This window comes from Engystomops pustulosus, chromosome 6 (genome assembly GCF_040894005.1).
Source record: "Engystomops pustulosus chromosome 6, aEngPut4.maternal, whole genome shotgun sequence".
NCBI classification, from domain to species: domain Eukaryota; kingdom Metazoa; phylum Chordata; class Amphibia; order Anura; family Leptodactylidae; genus Engystomops; species Engystomops pustulosus.
Window position 1 is genome coordinate 58,666,447 of NC_092416.1, and position 16,912 is coordinate 58,683,358.

At 40.3% G+C, this 16,912-nt stretch overlaps 1 protein-coding gene across 6 annotated transcripts in view; it reads right to left on the reverse strand.

Moving 5' to 3' along the window:
* Positions 1-16,241, reverse strand: part of CHD5 (chromodomain helicase DNA binding protein 5) — a 145,686-nt gene extending 129,445 nt beyond the window's left edge. For all 6 annotated transcript variants that reach the window (XM_072156234.1, XM_072156231.1, XM_072156230.1 and 3 more), the window contains exon 1: positions 15,943-16,241. In XM_072156234.1, the coding sequence (XP_072012335.1) occupies positions 15,943-16,006 (64 nt within the window). In that variant the 5' untranslated portion in view covers positions 16,007-16,241. The remainder of the gene's footprint in view (positions 1-15,942) is intronic.
* Between the last annotated feature and the right edge of the window lie 671 nt (positions 16,242-16,912).

Genomic DNA, 16,912 nt, shown 5'->3' on the forward strand with positions numbered 1-16,912 from the left:
TAATGAGTAGTAACTTTTATCAAAATAGGTTAGAAATATGTACAGCAATATTCCATCACCCTTTCTCAGATTCAGCTACAGTAGCTACAGGGACAACAGCTGGAGGGGGGAACGCTTCTAATGCTTATATCTCCGGAACCCTGGCACCTAGAAACACAGTTATGTTAAGCTTCTATACACAAACCACTTATCATATTAAAGGGGAGATTCTCCTTGTGTTTCTACGCACCAGGGTTCAGGATATATAACCATTTGAAGATAGCTTGTCATGACGTTTTTATACGTCCTTTCTGCAGAGGTCATGTGCAAATAGGACGTATATAGCACTTAGGCAGTCGTGAAGGGGTTAAATAAATTCATTCAATAAATCTTTTATGAACCAATAATTTCCATGCTTGGATGTTTCGTGAAAGCCTTTCAACAACCTTATAACTGTGATAATTCCACTAACATTGATATCCGTTTTCGCCTGACCCACCTCTAATATCTATTTCTATCTATTTCTTTTCCAATATTACTCATATTGATGCTGTGGCTTCAACTGTTCTACTAACGGATCCTTACACTTATTACTCCGACTGAGATGTCAGACACCATGGTACACCATGCGTATTTCTTTTTCGAATCACTAACTGAGACAGTCTCCACTTTTAGAATCTGAATTGCCCCTTTATGTAATAATGGCACATGCTAGTAATACCCTTCATTGAGAGGAAGTGCCGTAATATATATAAACTGCAGGATATTTCACTCTCCCAGACATATGAGGATAAATGGCAAGTAGGATAATATCCCCTGCAGCATGCTCTTCTCCAGACTAAATATATTTTGTTTGGTTAACTTTTCTTCATAACAAAGATAGAAAATTTATTTATTTGCCCTTCTTTGAACTTCATGTTACTCTTTGATGGGGTTTTTTTTGGATCAGTGTCCAAAGAATTTTCAAGATGGGGCTGCATCAGAGTCTTATAGAAGAGGTTAAAGAAAATCTACCATCAAAATCAAACATCATAAACTTCTTATATTTGTTATGGCTCATTTTCATCTAGAATAAACTTTTAATCTTATACTAATGAGCCTGAAAGGCTATGGGTGTGTTATCACAGAAACACTGTGCTTCAGATTTACAGGTTGTTACAATCTGAGCACTTCCCCCCCCCCCCCCTCCAACTGTGTCCTCACTGCTCACTACACTAAGAATACAGGCAGTGCAGAGGTGAAGGGGAGAATGAGATGTGCTGCTGCACAGTCTAACAACAGGTTAAAGAGGTTTGCCAATGAAAGAAAATTAAAAATGTTAATCCCCTAGTGACAGTAAAGATAATTTTTAACCCCCTTACTCCATTTTATTTCTGTTTTAGCTTCTATCACTCAGTGATGGTCAGTGTAAAATCCCAGGCTGTGGGTGGGACTCTCTAAGCCAGGGGTCCCCAAACTTTTTACATAGGGGGCCGTTCCCTGGTCTCTCAGACTGTTGGAGGGCCGGACTAAAGTTTAAAAAAAAAATAAGAAATTCCTCTGTACACTGCACATATCTTATTTTAATAATAATATTTTAGTAATATGCCCCAATAGTCAGTAATATGCTCTCCGCCAGTAGTCAATAATATGTCCCCTCATTATTAATATGTCCCCTGAGTATAAACATGCCCCACTCATTTATGTCTCCCTTATAATAAACATTTCCCCTTCATGGTATAATGCCCCCAACCCATGGTATAATGTCCCCTCATGCATGCCCCCTCATGGTATACTGTCCCCTTCTCCATGCCCCCCTCATGGTATAATGTCCCCTCATGCATGCCCCCCTCATGGTATAATGTCCCCTCATGCATACCCCCCTCATGGTATAATGTCCCCTCATGCATGCCCCCCTCATGGTATAATGTCCCCTCATGCATGCCCCCAACCCATGGTATAATGTCCCCTCATGCATGCCCCCCTCATGGTATACTGTCCCCTTCTCCATGCCCCCCTCATGGTATAATGTCGCCTCATGCATGCCCCCCTCATGGTATAATGTCCCCTCATGCATACCCCCCTCATGGTATAATGCCCCCTCATGCATGCCCCCCTCATGATATAAAGCCCCCTCATGCATGCCCCCCTCATGGTATAATGTCCCCTCATGCATACCCCCCTCATGGTATAATGTCCCCTCATGGTATAATGTCCCCTCATGCAGGCCCCCCTCATGGTATAATGTCCCCTCATGCATGCCCCCCTCATGATATAAAGTCCCCTCATGCATGCCCCCCTCATGGTATAATGTCCCCTCATGCATGCCCCCCTCATGGTATAATGTCCCCTCATGGTATAATGTCCCCTCATGGTATAATGTCCCCTCATGCATGCCCCCCTCATGGTATAATTCCCCCCTCATGCATGCCCCCCTCATGGTATAATGTCCCCTTCTCCATGCCCCCCCCCCAATTGTATAATGTCCCCTCATCATAACCAGGGTCCCCACAATCCACTAAAATGGCCAGCAGTACTATTAAAAAAAAATCTCATACATACCTGGGTCCAGCGTGTTCCTTCAGCAGCCACTCTTCTGCTCTCCCCACATCTGACTGACCCGTCAGCTTCGGAAGAGCAGGGAGAGAGGGCGACCTCTTGTGGCGGTGATTGACATTGCGAGGAGCCAACGTCTCCTGGCAATTGGGCCTCCTCACAGCACCCGGGTTCGCAGAGGCTAGGTAACAAATTACAGCACCGCTGCGCCATCAGTGAGCATGATGGCGCAGGGATGCCGCGGTGAGGGCCAGATAAAAAGGGTCCGCGGGCTGCACGTGGCGATTTGCTAAAATTGTGCGCCAGAAATCATGAATATGTCGCTTCCCTGCACTGGCTCGACAGAGTTCACCATCTTTTTTGTGGTGCACCTTTAACATAGGGCGTGCAACACAATTTGCAAGTTTAATACAAGCTCAGTCCGAATCAGTTGGACTGTCTGTGCCCCCTAAGTTGTGTCGCATGGAAGCCAGAGGAGCTGCGCCACAAAAGGGTACAATAACATCGCACACACTTCTTAAATACCTGTTTAAGCCTTTTTATCCTAGAAGAACGTGCACAGTCTAACAAAAGTGTGCCGCAAAGCCTTAGTAAATGTGCCCCATTGTGATCCATCTAGTGCTGTGAGATGGCTTGTGAAGCCAGAGCAGAAAGAGCTTTTGTAACACACCCATAGCCCTTCAGACTTATTAGCATCATTTTAAAAGTTGATTTTGCAAAGAAGGAGGCCATGGAGAGCAAAGGCTCCGCCCCAACAGCCCCTGGGTCTGCTCTGCAGCTTCCTGTCAGTGGCCTGTAGGTCCATGCTGTTCCCGGCATCAATGGACACCAAAGAAGAAAGGAGGAAGTATACACGGGCTACATGGGTGTCTAATGTCTACTGGGATAACAGCAGTCAGCAGTGTGTCAGCGGGAGAGGTAGGTATATGGACCTGTGTGTGTCATGTATATGTACATCATGTGTGATATGTACATATATACCATGAGTGTTTGAGTGAAGATGTTCAGTATGTATATACAGCATGTATGTTCAGTAATGTATGTATGGTCTGTATGAACAGCATGTATGTTCAGTAATTTATGTAAGGTCCGTATGTACAGCATGTATGTTCAGTAATGTATGTATGGTCTGTATGAACAGCGTGTAGGTTCAGTAATGTATGTATGTACAGCATGTATGTTCAGTAATGTATGAATGGTCTGTATGAACAGCATGTATGTTCAGTAATTTATGTAAGGTCCGTATGTACAGCATGTATGTTCAGTAATGTATGTATGGTCTGTATGAACAGCGTGTAGGTTCAGTAATGTATGTATGATATGTATGTACAGCATGTATGTTCAGTAATGTATGTATGTATGTATGGTATGTATGTACAGCATGTATGTTCAGTAATGTATGTATGGTATGTATGTACAGTATGTATGTTCAGTAATGTATGTATGATATGTATGTACAGCATGTATGATCAGTAATTCATGTATGGTCTGTATGTGCAACATGTATGTTCAGTAATGTACTTATGGTATGTATGTACAGTATGTATGATCAGTAATGTATGTATGTATGGTATGTATGTTCAGTAATGTATGTATGGTATGTATGTACAGCATGTATGTTCAGTAATGTATGTATGTACAGTATGTATAATCAGTAATGTATGTATGGTCTGTATGTACAGCATGTATAATAAGTAATGTATGTATGTATGGTATGTATGCACAGCATATATGTTCAGTAATGTATGTATGGTCTGTATGTACAGCATGTATGATCAGTAATGTATGTATGTACAGTATGTATGTTCAGTAATGTATGTATGTACAGCATGTATGTTCAGTAATGTATGTATGGTCTGTATGTACAGCATGTATGTTCAGTAATGTATGTATGGTCTGTATGTACAGCATGTATGATCAGTAATGTATGTATGGTATGTATGCACAGCATATATGTTCAGTAATGTATGTATGGTCTGTATGTACAGCATGTATGATCAGTAATGTATGTATGTACAGCATGTATGTTCAGTAATGTATGAATGGTCTGTATGTACAGCATGTATGTTCAGTAATGTATGAATGGTCTGTATGAGCAGCATGTATATTCAGTAATTTATGTAAGGTCCGTATGTACAGCATGTATGTTCAGTAATGTATGTATGGTATGTATGTACAGTATGTATGTTCAGTAGTGTATGTATGATATGTATGTACAGCATGTATGATCAGTAATTCATGTATGGTCTGTATGTGCAATATGTATGTTCAGTAATGTACTTATGGTATGTATGTACAGCATGTATGATCAGTATTGTATGTATGTACAGTATGTATGTTCAGTAATGTATGTATGGTGTGTATGTACAGCATGTATGTTCAGTAATGTATGTATGGTATGTATGTACAGCATGTATAATCAGTTATGTATGTATGGTCTGTATGTACAGCATGTATGATCAGTAATGTATGTATGGTATGTATGCACAGCATATATGTTCAGTAATGTATGTATGGTCTGTATGTACAGCATGTATGATCAGTAATGTATGTATGTACAGTATGTATGTTCAGTAATGTATGTATGTACAGCATGTATGTTCAGTAATGTATGTATGGTCTGTATGTGCAGCATGTATGATCAGTAATGTATGTATGTACAGTATGTATGTTCGGTAATGTATGTATGATATGTATGTACAGCATGTATGTTCGAAAAGACCCAGACTCAGTGGGACACCTATAACGCTAGATTGCTTTGCTGAGAACACTGTTATGATAACTAAGCTGCTTTCATATCTTGGCCTTTATCTTGATAATATTCTTTGTATGTTACAAATGTTTCCTCTCTATGTCATCTGGTTTAATATGTCGTGCTACTATGTATCTTGATATTTTTCATACACTTATATTTCAAAGTGTTAGTTTTGAAAAATCCAAAAAAAGAGTGGAATGACCATATTGCCCATTGAAATGAATGTGCCTGTTTTCATACATTTGTTTTATAGAGGCCTTATGCAGTAAAATATTTGGTATTATATTTCATACCAAAACCTCTCAAATAATAACAATAATAATTGCAGACTTTACATTTGTCAACCAGATAGATCGCTAGATGGAAAGACAGATCCATGACATTGAATTATTTGAGGACCACCTAGAGTTTGCAAAATTGGTAATGTGGTGCAGATACAAATCAGTAAATTTATTGGTGCCAACGGGGTCAAGTTTTACACCTGTTAATGGATTGTGTCTGGTGCTGCGGCTCAGGGACCACCACTTTACAGAGAGTCTATTCCTTTATATGACAAGGACCATCAGTCAATGTTGGTTGAACAACATGGTACATGTTCAACTTTTCATAACTTGACTTTTTGAGTGCTTGTCTTTCAACGTCAATGAGAGTTCTGTGCATTAAAAAAATCTGACAAGTTCTTGGGCATATCAGTGCAGTGCCCAGGTCTACACCATTTTGTCTATTCTCGACACTCTTACGAATCCCTGCAAAAAAGTTGGGGCTAGAGAGCCTGTCTTAGATTTGAGAGGGTTTCTTTTTACCTCTAAGTTTGAGGAAATGATCTCAATCAAGAAATGGCCGAATTGCCTTGTAGTTGTCTTGTATTTCTGTGTAATGGCTCTTCTGCAATCAAGCTGGGGATTTAGGAAGCACTTTAGAAACGTCTACTCGTCCTACACAAAGAATAATCATCCTCATCATCATCATCCTGAGCTACTGATGTTCACCAAGTCATTCAGTGACTGTGAAGAACCTTGCTACGTGCAGTGGCAGAGACATGGGTGAGCCTCTATTACTCTAGTGGCAGGAAATGGTATTGCAGCTAGATGTTTGGTAAGGTTTGTAGCTCTTTAATACTCAAAGCAAAATGACAAACCATGGCTCAGGGCAAACCAGGTGAACAAAAGTACAGGGATTCCCTGGGTTACATACAAGATAGGGTCCATAGGTTTGTTCTAAAGTTGAATTTGTATGTAAGTCGAAACTGTATATTTTATAATTGTAGATCCAGACAAAAATGTTTATTGTGACAATTGGAGTTTCTAAATTTTTTTCTGGGATGGGACCAAGGATGACCAATAAAGCTTCATTACAGACACTTTACAGCTAATCATTGCAGTCTGGGACTAAAGTAAAGCATCCAGAGAACTTCACCAGAGGTCACAGGGAGCAGAAGGGTCCATCTGTAACTTGGGGTCTTCTGTAAGTCAGGCGTCCTTAAGTGGGGGACTGCCTGTATAAAACTAGTTGCCGTCCAGAACTATGGTCACCAGGTTTACAAACCGCAGAAGTATAAGAACTGCTATTTTTGGGATCCCTTTAAAATTATAGAAAACCTATAATTCTGTTTCGCAGGAGGCTTTCCAGCAGCATGTCGGGTCCCTTTATCTATGTTTTAACGAGTTATTGGCATGTTATTATGCAATCTAAGTACAGTAACATAAATGCAAGGATAACACTGAAGAACCTGCCCCATTGTGTGGTATTTTGAGAAATTATAAATGTTCATTCATTTCTTTTATTATAGTATTTAGTATCGTTTTTTTGTCATTTGTTGTGGCTCTCTATTCCTCTCCATTCTGTGGTTGCTGTCTTGTAACACTTGCCCACCCTGTATATTAATTAGTTATGTCTCCTGATTTCAGTCTAGACCATTTAGCAGAACATTCATCATCCACCCGGAGCCCATGACATCTGCATCGTGCATGTTCATATTGTCAGAACAATAAAGGTCATTCGCAAATCTCAAAAATTAAGCTCTAGATCCTAGGTGTGGTATAAAGCAATAGGGCTTTGCTCAAAAATCTCTACTGGGACATCTGGAATGCCATATTAGAGAAAATTACTGTAAATAGATCCTCAAAATACTACTTTATTTAATTAAAAGACAACACTATTTCAACCCAGCATGAGCCCTCATTTCATGGTTGTATAGTGAGTTACTGTGCACCCACACTGACCGAACACCGCTCCAACAAAGGCGCGCTGGGAGAGTGAACTTTGTCCTTTGACAGAGGATTGGAATCTTGCCCGCTCCTTGCCCAAACTGGTCCGTCCTAACTTAGGAGGTAGAAGGTTTACATAATTTAACCAAGCATACCTCACTACTAGCAGAGTTAGTAAATTTCACCCTAGGTTCTCAGACCTCTGTCCTAAGAGCTCGGAGACCTTGGGCACATTTTTTCATTTAATATGGTCTTATCCTGTGGTCAAGGGGTTCTGGGAAAAGGTTTAAAATTTCTGTTTGATAAAATGATAGTGGCAGTCCCTGACAAAGTTTTTTCTCCTGGTAGATACTGAACTGTTCCAATCTACTACAGAAAGAGCTTCCCTTACCGAAACCTTGTATTATGCTAAGAAAACAGTAGCTAGAATTTCATCCTCCCTCTCTCCGGCACTGTATCAAGGCAGTTAACAATACTCTTGTCTGGTTGTTTATTCACAGGAAGAATGATAAGAAGTTGCACGCTATCTGGGACTAATGGTTTAAGTTGCCTTCCACAATTTTTCCCCAAATTCCATCCTAATTACAAAACCCATGACATATAGAGGTCTTTTTTACCGCCCTCGTCGAATTCTATTGTAAGTGGCGGCCCTTGTGTGGAGACATGGTGCAGGCGTGTTGATGGGTGCTTTGTGTTTGTTTTTTTCGTATTTGAACTTGTTTGATGATATAAGAGCCTCTGCTCAGTACTTGACTTTATTGTCATTCGATTTTCTCTGCACGTATATGCTTCCTTTATGTTTTTTTTTTCTGTGGAGATGATTCTTTCATTATATGGACCAAATATGCATATTGTACAATTGTATGTCCCTTCAGACCACCATTTATGCGCTCTGTCTACTGCGTACACTGTATCTCCAAAGTGCCTTTAATGAAGTTTATTGTTGGCCTACAAGATTACACTATTTCATTTTAGAGTCTAAACATCTGTGCTGTAAACTATTATGATAATTTTTGTAGGAGTTGCCTTATTCTTGTTCAAAGTTCCATAATTTGTGCTTTTCTTAACAATGATTAAAGGGATACAGCAGTATGGCTCATTCATTCTGCTTACGCTGCTCAGAACCTGGGAGTAGCAAGAATCCTCTAATTGTTATGCTCTATCCCTAGTGGTAGAAGTAGTTCTCAATCTAATATTTCTCTCTTCATTGTTCCCTTAAACCCATAAAATCAGCCTGGACATACTGGGCATTAAATCCCCCTCCCCTCATACATCCTTAAATGCTGGGCTATGTAACCCGACTATCCCTGTCCCTCTCTCTGTAAGGTCCCGATATCCTACAATATGCTGGGACTTGTACATCCGCTATATGGACCCCTTATCAAAGAAGACCCTTGTATTATGCATCAATTGTACTGCCTTTTGTTTTGCCTTTTTACGTGAAATATGTTGGACGAAGATGCACCAGAGAATCTGTCGTTTAAATTAAGTCACTCAAAATAAATACTTCATTAAAACTATAATTAAAAAGCATTGCCCTTATCTCTAAATGGTTTCTTTCCACGACTGCAATTTTAAAACATCAGTTTATGCAAATCACCCAATAATTTTCCCTGCCTCCTTGTTCATGATTGACATGCTGTTGTTCGGAACATTGAGAGAGAGATCTGTTACATCAATGGCCACTTCATGTCATGTGACCAGAGTGATGTCATCTAAGGTTCTGTTACATTTTAAACTTCTACCCCAGGTATGTATCTGATCAAATAAAATTGCAGCATGCCTCCATGTAGGATGGGGATGAGAAGCAGTCCATGGAGGCATGTTGGGATTTCATGTGATCAAATACATACGTGGGGTAGACGTTTAAACAGGACCTTAGATGACATCACCCTGGTAATATAACATGCTGAGAAGAGGCATAGGACTTAGGAGTAGATGAGAGGAGCTGGCCGAGCAGGATTCGCCCCCCCCCCACCTCGATGCTAGGTAACATACCGTAAGGTTGATTTATGGGGATGTAAGATAAACAAATTTTTAACTAAAAGAAGGGCAACAGTTAGTAAATGGGGCTCTATAGGAACATGTCACTAGCTGTATTTGTGAAAATGTCATGGAAGGTTCCCTTAAAGGTTTCATCATAAATATGTGTGTCTTTGACTACCTTTGTGCCAGAAACTGAAATATCTCAACATATACTTTTCAACTGTAATGTGCACCAATTTCAAGCACAAATCACAATGAATGTGGAGACCCAAAGTTTCTGTCTAATGTGACAATGTGATATACACTATAAATGGGTTTTCTGAGAATCTGAGACACTGGAACCAGGAACAAGAGCAGGGTAAGATTTTTTTTTTATTTTGTTACTCCTGATCCAGCCCGTATGGAATTTTTTAAATAATTCTGCCTTTAATTAGCAACTTTTTAAATGAAAAATTAAGATGGTGCAAATGAGATATTCCATTTTTGCAGTTTATAGCTGTTGCCAATAGAAGATCAATAGTAATGAATAACGGAGGTATGAAGAGTCAGTGACTTTTTTTCATAAAATACATTTATCTACGAGACGGGATAAATGCATGATTGCAGTAAATATGAATTTGATTCTATTGGACCGGCTGTGAGTCCAACTTAGGGCAGCGCAGGAGGAATGGGAAAAATGTCTATAATGAATAAAACTCTGTATGTATTTTCTGAAATAACCTTGATAAGGCTAAATTGGTGCTGGCCCTATTGGCGCTGGTGGACTAGTTTTGAATCCAACTAAGAGCACAATCTGCCTAGGGTCTGTATGTCCTTCTGCATGTGTGTGGCTTCCTCTGGGTTCTCCATGTCTCTCTCGGACTCCAAAAATAAACTTTTTAATTGACATTGTCATGTTTGACTGATATATTTTGGTGCATTATAAATAAAAAAATAGATTGAGTTGTCTCCCCTGGATTTCTAGCTGCACAATGACAGTATTGCTATATACAGTACATGTGCTGTATATTTACTATGGTACAAGTTACTGTAAATAACAAAGACCATGCAATGTGCATGTAAGTTGAATAGACCATCAGTGATTACATCTAGGACATTGCAGGAGCATCTGACTTCCACACAAGTCAGAGAGCATCAGATATATCAGGAGTATTGGACAGCTGCTTCACTGACAGGCACACATTCAGATTTAGTACATTAACTTCCCTTAGATCCATTTAAAGGACTTAAAGTTGCATGCACACTAGTGCGTTCTCCTGTGTGGTACAAGTAGTACATGCTGCTCATTTATAGGACACATCACGTTCAGTATACAATATAGATATTTCAGCCTTTTAAGAAAATAGAGAGAGATGTGGCTTTTAAATCGAATTGGCTTAGATTAAAAGGGTGTTTAAACCATCCCCAAACTGAAAAATCTGCTTGTAGCATGTTGCAGAGAAATGTACTATTATTTAAAAAATATCTTTATTATTTCTGTTAATTTTGCCATTTTTGAGAAAACCTAATTTTAATCCATTTGCTAATGAGGAAGTTGGTGTATCCAAGTTAAGTCCTCAGCACCCGGAGAGCATTGGGAGATATAGGAATAAGAGACAAGTAATATACGCAGGAATAGCAGTAAACCGGGTGCTGAGCGCATGCACTGGGTGCACCAACTGCATATGCTTTAAACTGGAAATATCTTGGAAATGGTATAATGGACAAAAATAATTAATTGGATTGGGAACAGAAAGAAGAACAAAAACTTTACTACAACTGAACCACAGATTTTCCCTACCTACTTACTTGAAACCACCCTAGGCAGTGGTCAGTAACTGGATGAAAGTCACCCTTTATTTTTCAGTGACAACAGCAGACAACGACAAGACCAGCTAATAAATAAGAAAAGTCGGCAGGGCAGAGTCAAAAACCTGGGGGACAACGAAGTACTGAATCGATAGACAATAGGAATAACCAGAAAGACAAACCAAGGGATCAGAAGATGCCAGATATAAGCAGACAGAATAATACTAAACTTGGTCAAGTGTGGACTTTTTTGTTGATGTCAGTAACCTGGTTCCAACGCTGATAGGATAAAGATTCTGTCCATTGCAACTGGTTAAACAGGAAGTACATAATCAAAGAAATAGACAAATGTTCAGACAGAAGTTCTTTTATCAGAGCAACCTCCGCTGCTCCTTGTTGACTGAGGATGATGTCGGCAACAATTCAGAAAATATATGAAAAATGCCGGAGCATATTATAAACGGAAGTAAAAAAAACGTAGGAATCCATTAAAATTACATAGCATACATAACAGCATAGTAGGTAGGAGAGAAAAACCTACGCATTTTAGCTCAACAGAGCCTTACTCATGGTATCTCATGGTATCATGAGTAAAACTCTGTTGAGCTGAAACGCGTAGGTTTTTCTGTCCTTTGTTGTGATGATTACTATGACATTTTAATGGCTTCCTTAATAAAGAAAAGTTTTTGATCTTCTGATTGGGATGTGCACCAGCATTTTCATATATTTTCTGTAATCTTATTATGTATGCCCCTTCAGTAATGTCTCTTCACTAGCTGTTACGATGAGCAGAGCTATCCCCTCCCCCTGCTGCTTCTAGAGGAAGAGAAAGGAGGGAAAGAGCAAGGGGACATGTTCTACTTATTGTAACGAGTGAAAAGACATGATGAGGGGCTCTGGTAACACCCCTCAGGCTCATTAGCATAATTTTAAAAGGTTTATTTTAGAAGTAAGGAGGCTAAGGATAATAAATATAAGAAAATAAGCACCGTCACTGTGCCTGGATATATGAGTAAGTGTCCCTGGTTTATCATGATGGATTTTGATGCTAGATTTCCTTAAAGCTGTAATTCACAACAATTTCCAGAATCAATTACAGTAAACTTGCTAATTTGGGAACAAGAATAGCTGTGCGGTGAAACGTCCCCCAGTGTTTCTTTGTTGGATAGCATAAAGGTGTAAGAAGTCTTCAAGCTTTGAAAAGTACCTCTCTTACCAAAAAAATAAAATAAAGCTATGTGAATAGTGCTATCTGTAGCACATGTGTCATCGACTGACCCTTTAAACACACCTGACCTTGGAACATGTCTTGGATGAAAGCAGAACCGGACACAGTGTTCTTGCCCTTCATAAGTAAAGGGCAAAGTGTTGGTTTGGCTGGGTCAGAGGCCCATGAAAAATCTGTCTGCAAATAAGTATCTGGTTTGGCTTACAACCAAGTCATGTTCCACTGCCTGTTTTAGGGATCGGACAATGGCCTAGATACATTAATGTGCTTGTGCCAGTTTTCTGTCTAATTGTCCTCCAAAACATCTTTGGAACGTGTACAGGTGTTTATAAAGTGTTTGCGCCACTTTTGTGTCTAGGCCGCACTTTGTCCAAAACTGTGCACCTAAAGGGGTTTGGTAGTGCTTAGTCAGAGTTTAAAACACATTTATTACTGCAATTCGACGCAGTTGTGTTGCACGTTGTATGTGCACCAAAAAGATAACGGTGCACACTTCTCATAGCAGTGCAGATTGCGCCAAATAATTCAATACCTAGGGGGAGATTTATAAGTGCTTCTACACCAATTTTTGGCATACAAGCACTGATATAGCCACAATTTTCTTTCAATATTCAAGAAATTGCGATTATTCCTGCGACTTATTTTAAAAATCAGCAAACATTCACCGGTTAATGTTTGCGGATTTTTACTGAAAACTACCCCTGGCCTGGCAGATACATCATGAGGTCTATGCCTCTTCATGTAGCTGCCATAGCGGAGGTGGTGGTGGGAGGGTGGCTTTATCATATCGAGGCGCACAAGTGCCAGCATATGATAAATATACCCTCATTTGCCAGTATTGAATAATCCAGCGCATCCTGTAAGGCAGTTTGCATCACTTTTTATAAATCTAGGGCATTGATTATTTTTTGTAAAAGAGAACTTATTTCTATAGATATGATTTACGTACTCTATGATAGTTTCCCATCCACTAGCCTCATAAATACCTTAAAGTGCCCTTGTTGCCCGCAGCAGCCAAACACAGATTGAAGTACAGATGCCAAGCAGTTTATAAAATGAGAACTGTTCTGCTTGTTTTTATTCTTTTTTATGTATTGTTGGTGATAGTAACAGGACTGTGAAAAATGTATTTTTATTCCCGGGTTGACGCCTCGCGGTTGTGTCGTCACACGGCTGTGCTCTTGTTACGGTTTTTACTTCCTGCAACATAGTTGTGCTGTTTTCTTTAAAACATTACCTCAGTGTGATCATGATGACAAGTATGAATATTCAGAATCTGTCATGTACTTGCTTATACCTTATTTTTAAGTTTCCCATCTAGAACATTTATCAAATGATAACTGCGGTCCTTCCTCTGGGACCTGTACCTATCTTGGAAAAAGAGGTCCAATACCCTTCCGGCAACTGCGTGTGCGACCGCTGTCCAATGTCCTCATTTCACATGTGTGCATGAGCCATTAGATGATTTTCCCTCTGTTGAGCCCAGCTGTGAGAAGGGGTCAGCGGACATCCGTTCCTTAGATATATGGGGGTTCCAGAGGAAGGACCAACATCTATCATCTAGCTATGTCATATCACCCATTTTTTTTATACTCAGGACAGGTCATCAGTATGTGATCGATGGGAGTCCAATACCCTGAGCATTAAGCTGCTCATGCTGTCCAATGTATTGGATCCAGCACCAGGAGGCATCTGATTCTTATAGGGCCCGGGCATGTGACCTTCACAGGTAACTCTGTCAAGGGCATGACTTTCACATTAAAGTATTATTTAATTTTTTTATTTTAATATTAAAAATATTTTTAACTTATGTACCTAGAAAAGGAACTCTGATTGTTAGAGTTGTGCCTGGTCTAGTTAGTCCATCAAACCGAGGAAGTGCCATTGCTTCTCCCTTCATTTTATATAACCATAGTATAGAAAAGTAATACGCAAAAAATCTGTTTTTGCATTCTCTTGTGGAGGCCAGAGAAGTGCACCATATCCTGTGGAGCTGTTCGGATGTCGCTCTATAATAACACCAAAATATATAGAATCTCTAAGGGGGTTAAACACTCAACATGAATTTGCCATTCAGGAGCACAGAAAAGCTGGTTTACCACTTCAATGTTAGCTGCAATATTGTTTTCCAAAAAAAACATAACAGAATTGGTCTCCATATTAATAGTAACCCAGCTTTCCCAGAAACAAAGTCCGAAACAACTAAATCAAAATCCCTAACAATGTGACAGCAGAAGACGACTCAATGACTTCAAGAACTTGCACAAATATCAGCCAGACATTACGTGACCACAAACATCCTCCCACCTCAGAGTATTGTGACGTCACAATAGAATTTCAATGCCGTACCTATAACACATAGGGAGGGGGAGAGGCCAATTAAAGGGATCCCCCATACAGTTTCTTTCTGGTCCTTTCTTTCTACTGTCCATGTCCTTACAGTATCTCTATATCTCTATAACCATGGGCAATTACCGCAATTAGACGCCTAATGAGCTCAGTGTAAAACTTTAACCCTTTCATGGAACACTTAAAGGGCCACAACCATATTTTATAATATACAAGTCAAACCCACAACTTGGGGGCAGAAATGCTTCCCTGAAATCCTTCTTAGTTGCTTTTTTGCCCCCATCTATAAACACAGAGAGGCGTGGAAAACAAAGCACTACGCGTAATACGACTGTAGATCAAATTAATTACGCGTTATATTGTATACGTTATAACAAAGCATGCAGCGATTATTCCGGATGATAATGGGGGCGCACAATAAGTGATGCAGCACATTGCACAGGGAAATGATCCCATGATAGCAGATGTATACAGCTCCCAAGATGCTGCAGATCATCACGACTTGATGATGATTATACAACACATTATAATAACCTGATAATACATAGGACATTATTATAACCTGATAATACACATGACATTATAATAAGCTGATCATACACAGGACATTATTATAACCTGACTATTATACTCCAGCACACAGCAATAGAGACACATGGTCTGAGGGAGGCTGGAAGCTGATGTGACAGACTGCACCAGGATACTGAGACACGGTTATAGCCAGTGACATCCACAGACCTAGTGAGTGCACAAATGACATGCACACACCAACACAAAGCACATCCCTGCCATTTTGCTCAATCTGTTGCTATATTTCCATATACAGTACCTCTGCTGGTTGTTGTATTGGCACAAAGAAATGACAATATAAAGTGGGCACAGCCCCCTTAGGTTCACCAATACTACATCACCTTAAATTTTGGAATTATTTTTCTCTGGCGCCCTTCTGCACGGGATTTTCCCCACCGCGCAAAACTTTAAACTACAGAACAATCGTAAAGTGTGCGGTTTTCCGCGCCCTCCCTCCTCGTTTGCAGCCGGGCCGCTGCCACCCAGCGCCCGCAGTGACCCGCGCCCCGCACCCATCACCCGGTGCACCGTGCAGCTGGCATTACCTGACATGTCTTCATTTTCCATCTCCTCCATCGGATCCTCTTCATTCCCCAGTGGCCCTCTCATGGCCCCCTCCCCCTGATTGACTGCAGTTTATTTTGCAATCGTGATCCTTTTTCTTCGCACCCCAGCTTATTAACCCATGGGGTGCCAGGAGGGGGGGCACTGCTCGGGCTGCGCACCAGGGCTGAGCTGTGGGAAAGATGGCTGAGGATTGCTTTTATTTAAGGAAAATAATATCCCCCTCTCTCTCTCCCTCTCTCCCTCAGCCTGAAAATAAAAGAGAGAGAGAGAGAGAAAGAGACAAAAATGGAATACACATGCCCAGATTGTGACGTCCAGTCTGGTTGCTCAGGCAACCACATCCCATAATTTTGGCACAACTAGTTAGTAGTGATGCCAGAGGTGACCAAGTTCAGGACTAGTTATTGCAGCTGGAGAGGGTGAGGGCTGTACCCGGGCAGCAAGGAGGACAATAGAGCCTGTACTATGGGAAGGGCACAGAGGGCACATGCCAGCACCTGGGCACCCAGTCACCCACATTGTCAGCACTGGTGTCTCACCGCTAACACTGAGAGCAGAAATATTCAGAAAGATCCGAAAAAGTTACAGTCTACTCTCATATTATACAAGTAGTAGTAGTACAAGTTCACTCAGAATCTCATATCTACCAAATATCTATCTCCCATCCATATACCGAATATCACTATAACTCATAACTACTGTATCTGTAAATCATCAGCCAAATATGTATCTCATGCCAGTCTGTTTATAATATCTATCTACCAAATATCTATCTCCAATCCATGTACCGAATATCACTATATCTCATAACTTCTGTATCTCACGCCAGTCTGTCTATAATATCTACCGTATCTATGAAATATCTATCTCCAATCCATGTACCGAATATCACTATATCTCATAACTACTTTGTCTGTAAATCATCAGCCAAATATGTATCTCACGCCA